The sequence below is a fragment of the Apaloderma vittatum genome, unplaced genomic scaffold (assembly GCF_000703405.1).
Source record: "Apaloderma vittatum isolate BGI_N311 unplaced genomic scaffold, ASM70340v1 scaffold32355, whole genome shotgun sequence".
NCBI lineage: Eukaryota > Metazoa > Chordata > Aves > Trogoniformes > Trogonidae > Apaloderma > Apaloderma vittatum.
In genome coordinates, this window is record NW_009718194.1 from 855 (window position 1) to 2903 (window position 2049).

A 2049-nucleotide genomic window follows, 5' to 3' on the forward strand; every position below is an offset into this window, starting at 1 on the left:
CTTCACCTTCTGCCCCTCAGCAGCCTCCTCCCTGCCTGCGCACACGCCCCAAGGTTTGGGGAGTGGAGGGCTCACAGCACAAGTTGGGAAACTCCTTCCGCAGAGCAGCACATGGCAGAGGCTAAAAACTCAGCTTAATGGGGAGAGCAGGATTTGCAGAGGCTTTCTGCACAGGGATAGAGACTCCGCCAGGCCCCAGGCGAAGGACGGACGGAGTATTTCACAGCAAGGAGTAAAAAGAGAAATATCTTTTTTTAATTACAGATAAAAGCCTCTTATGTTTCTAGAGAGCAGAAGGCAGCCCCAGCACGGGACAGGCACGCAGGTGGGTAAAAACACTTGGTGCCAGGAACCCAGAGCTGCTGCAGAGCCCTCATCTTCCTTCTCATCATCATCATCATCTCTCTCTCCTCGGGCTCCCACAGTCAGTAGCAGTGAGCGATGGTCTCCATGTTGAGGAAGCGGACGTGCATCTTGGTCTCGATATCAATCCCCTGCCACATCTGCAAGGAGAAGGGGGTGAGAGGGGCCGAACATCCACCTGGCACCCACCTCCTGGGGAGACGAGCAGAGATGGCACCGACCTTAAGGAAGTCTTCGAAGGTGATGCCCTCATACACCTGGTCCGGCCCCTGTGTGCGGCGAGAGAGAAAATATTACAGCTGCCCACACTGACGGGGCAGGGGCCTTGGGGCACTGGGTGGCCAGGAGCTGGGTGTCATGGGGCTGTGGGACACGTCTCCCACGGGCGCACAGCGCCGGCCCCATGTCTTGCCCCATGGCCAGCCCAAAATTAGTCCTCAGAACCACCTTGGCTGCAAGGAGCTGCTGTTTTTATACACAGTGAAGTCCCAAGCATTGAAAATGGTGCTTTATGTGGTGCTTAACCCCTTGGGATAAGCAAAAAAAACCCCAGACCACCCTGAAATCTTCTGCCTGCAAAAAAAATCTCCAGCCAAAGCAGCCTGGGGATAGGAAAGGTGCCCCAGGCAGGACGGAGGATGCTTTCCAGCCCCGTTTTCTGCTGCCGTCTGTGCATCTCTGAGCAAGGAACCAGCTCCCACCATTTGTCCCACACAGATGCTGGCTGCCTCCATCATGGCCCCGTCAGCGATGGACCGCGCCGACTCCTTTTCCAAATGGGGGTTCCCCGACAGCAGCTCCTCCACCACCTACGAGGCAGCGGGTCAAAGCCGGGGCTGGGAATTCGGTGGTGACAGGGCGGGAGGGACCATACGTTACATTTCTGTACTCCTGCAGCGTGATCTTCCCGTCATGGTCTGAGTCGTACATGTGGAAGAGGACTGGGAGGGACGAGAGAAGCAGGGCAGGGTCAGGGGAGCCCCTTCCCACCATTGTCCCCCCCACCCCACCCCAGCCCTTTGGGCAAGCCTCACATTTGAGTTTCTCTTTCCGGAAGCGGTCAAGCTGCTCCTCGTCCATGTTCATCTCGATGGGTCTGAAGTAGGACATGATGGTCAGGAAGTCTTCGAAGTTTATCTCATCTGCCAGCCCATCCGACTCCTGACGCAGGTTCCTGCCCAGAGCGGAGGCGACGGTGACGGGCAGCCAGGGATCCCCCCGCCCGCTCACTCCCACACCCCCAGCAAAGCTTTAGGACTGTTTATTTGACTCAGTGTCTGTCATTTTTACCCTGGCCCCACCCCAGCCTTTAGGGAGCAGATCTTTGCCCAGCCACGTCCTGCTTTCAGCGCACAAAGCTATCACCCCGAACCCTCCCCACGGTGCAGGGGACGTTCTTACCGCTTGTCGAAAAAGGCGTGGACAATTTTCCCCCTAATCGGGTTGAATTCCAGATCGGGGATGCTGTCAAAATTCTCCTTGCTGCAAAGGAAACAGAGACAGCCCGAAGCGTGAGGGAGCTGTGGAGGAGGAAGATGCTGCAGCGATCACTGACGGGCTGGGGCAGAAGCCTTGACCTCATTCTTTCAAAGCAATAATCAAAAAATAAAAAAAATATTTGGCATGAAAAGCCCTATCTGCCTCAGTTCAGAGGGAAAGCAAGCCTCCCTGCCGCATCGGTCTGTG

At 56.2% G+C, this 2049-nt stretch overlaps 1 protein-coding gene across 1 annotated transcript; it reads right to left on the reverse strand.

The window, feature by feature from the left end:
• Nucleotides 1-425: 425 nt before the first annotated feature.
• On the reverse strand, nucleotides 426-1845 carry TESC (tescalcin; the record flags this gene model as incomplete). The annotated part of the gene is made up of 6 exons (XM_009870172.1): nucleotides 426-503; nucleotides 585-632; nucleotides 1065-1172; nucleotides 1243-1304; nucleotides 1398-1537; nucleotides 1765-1845. Coding segments are annotated over 6 exons (517 nt in total), but the record flags the coding sequence as incomplete, so codon positions are not given.
• Nucleotides 1846-2049: the final 204 nt, after the last annotated feature.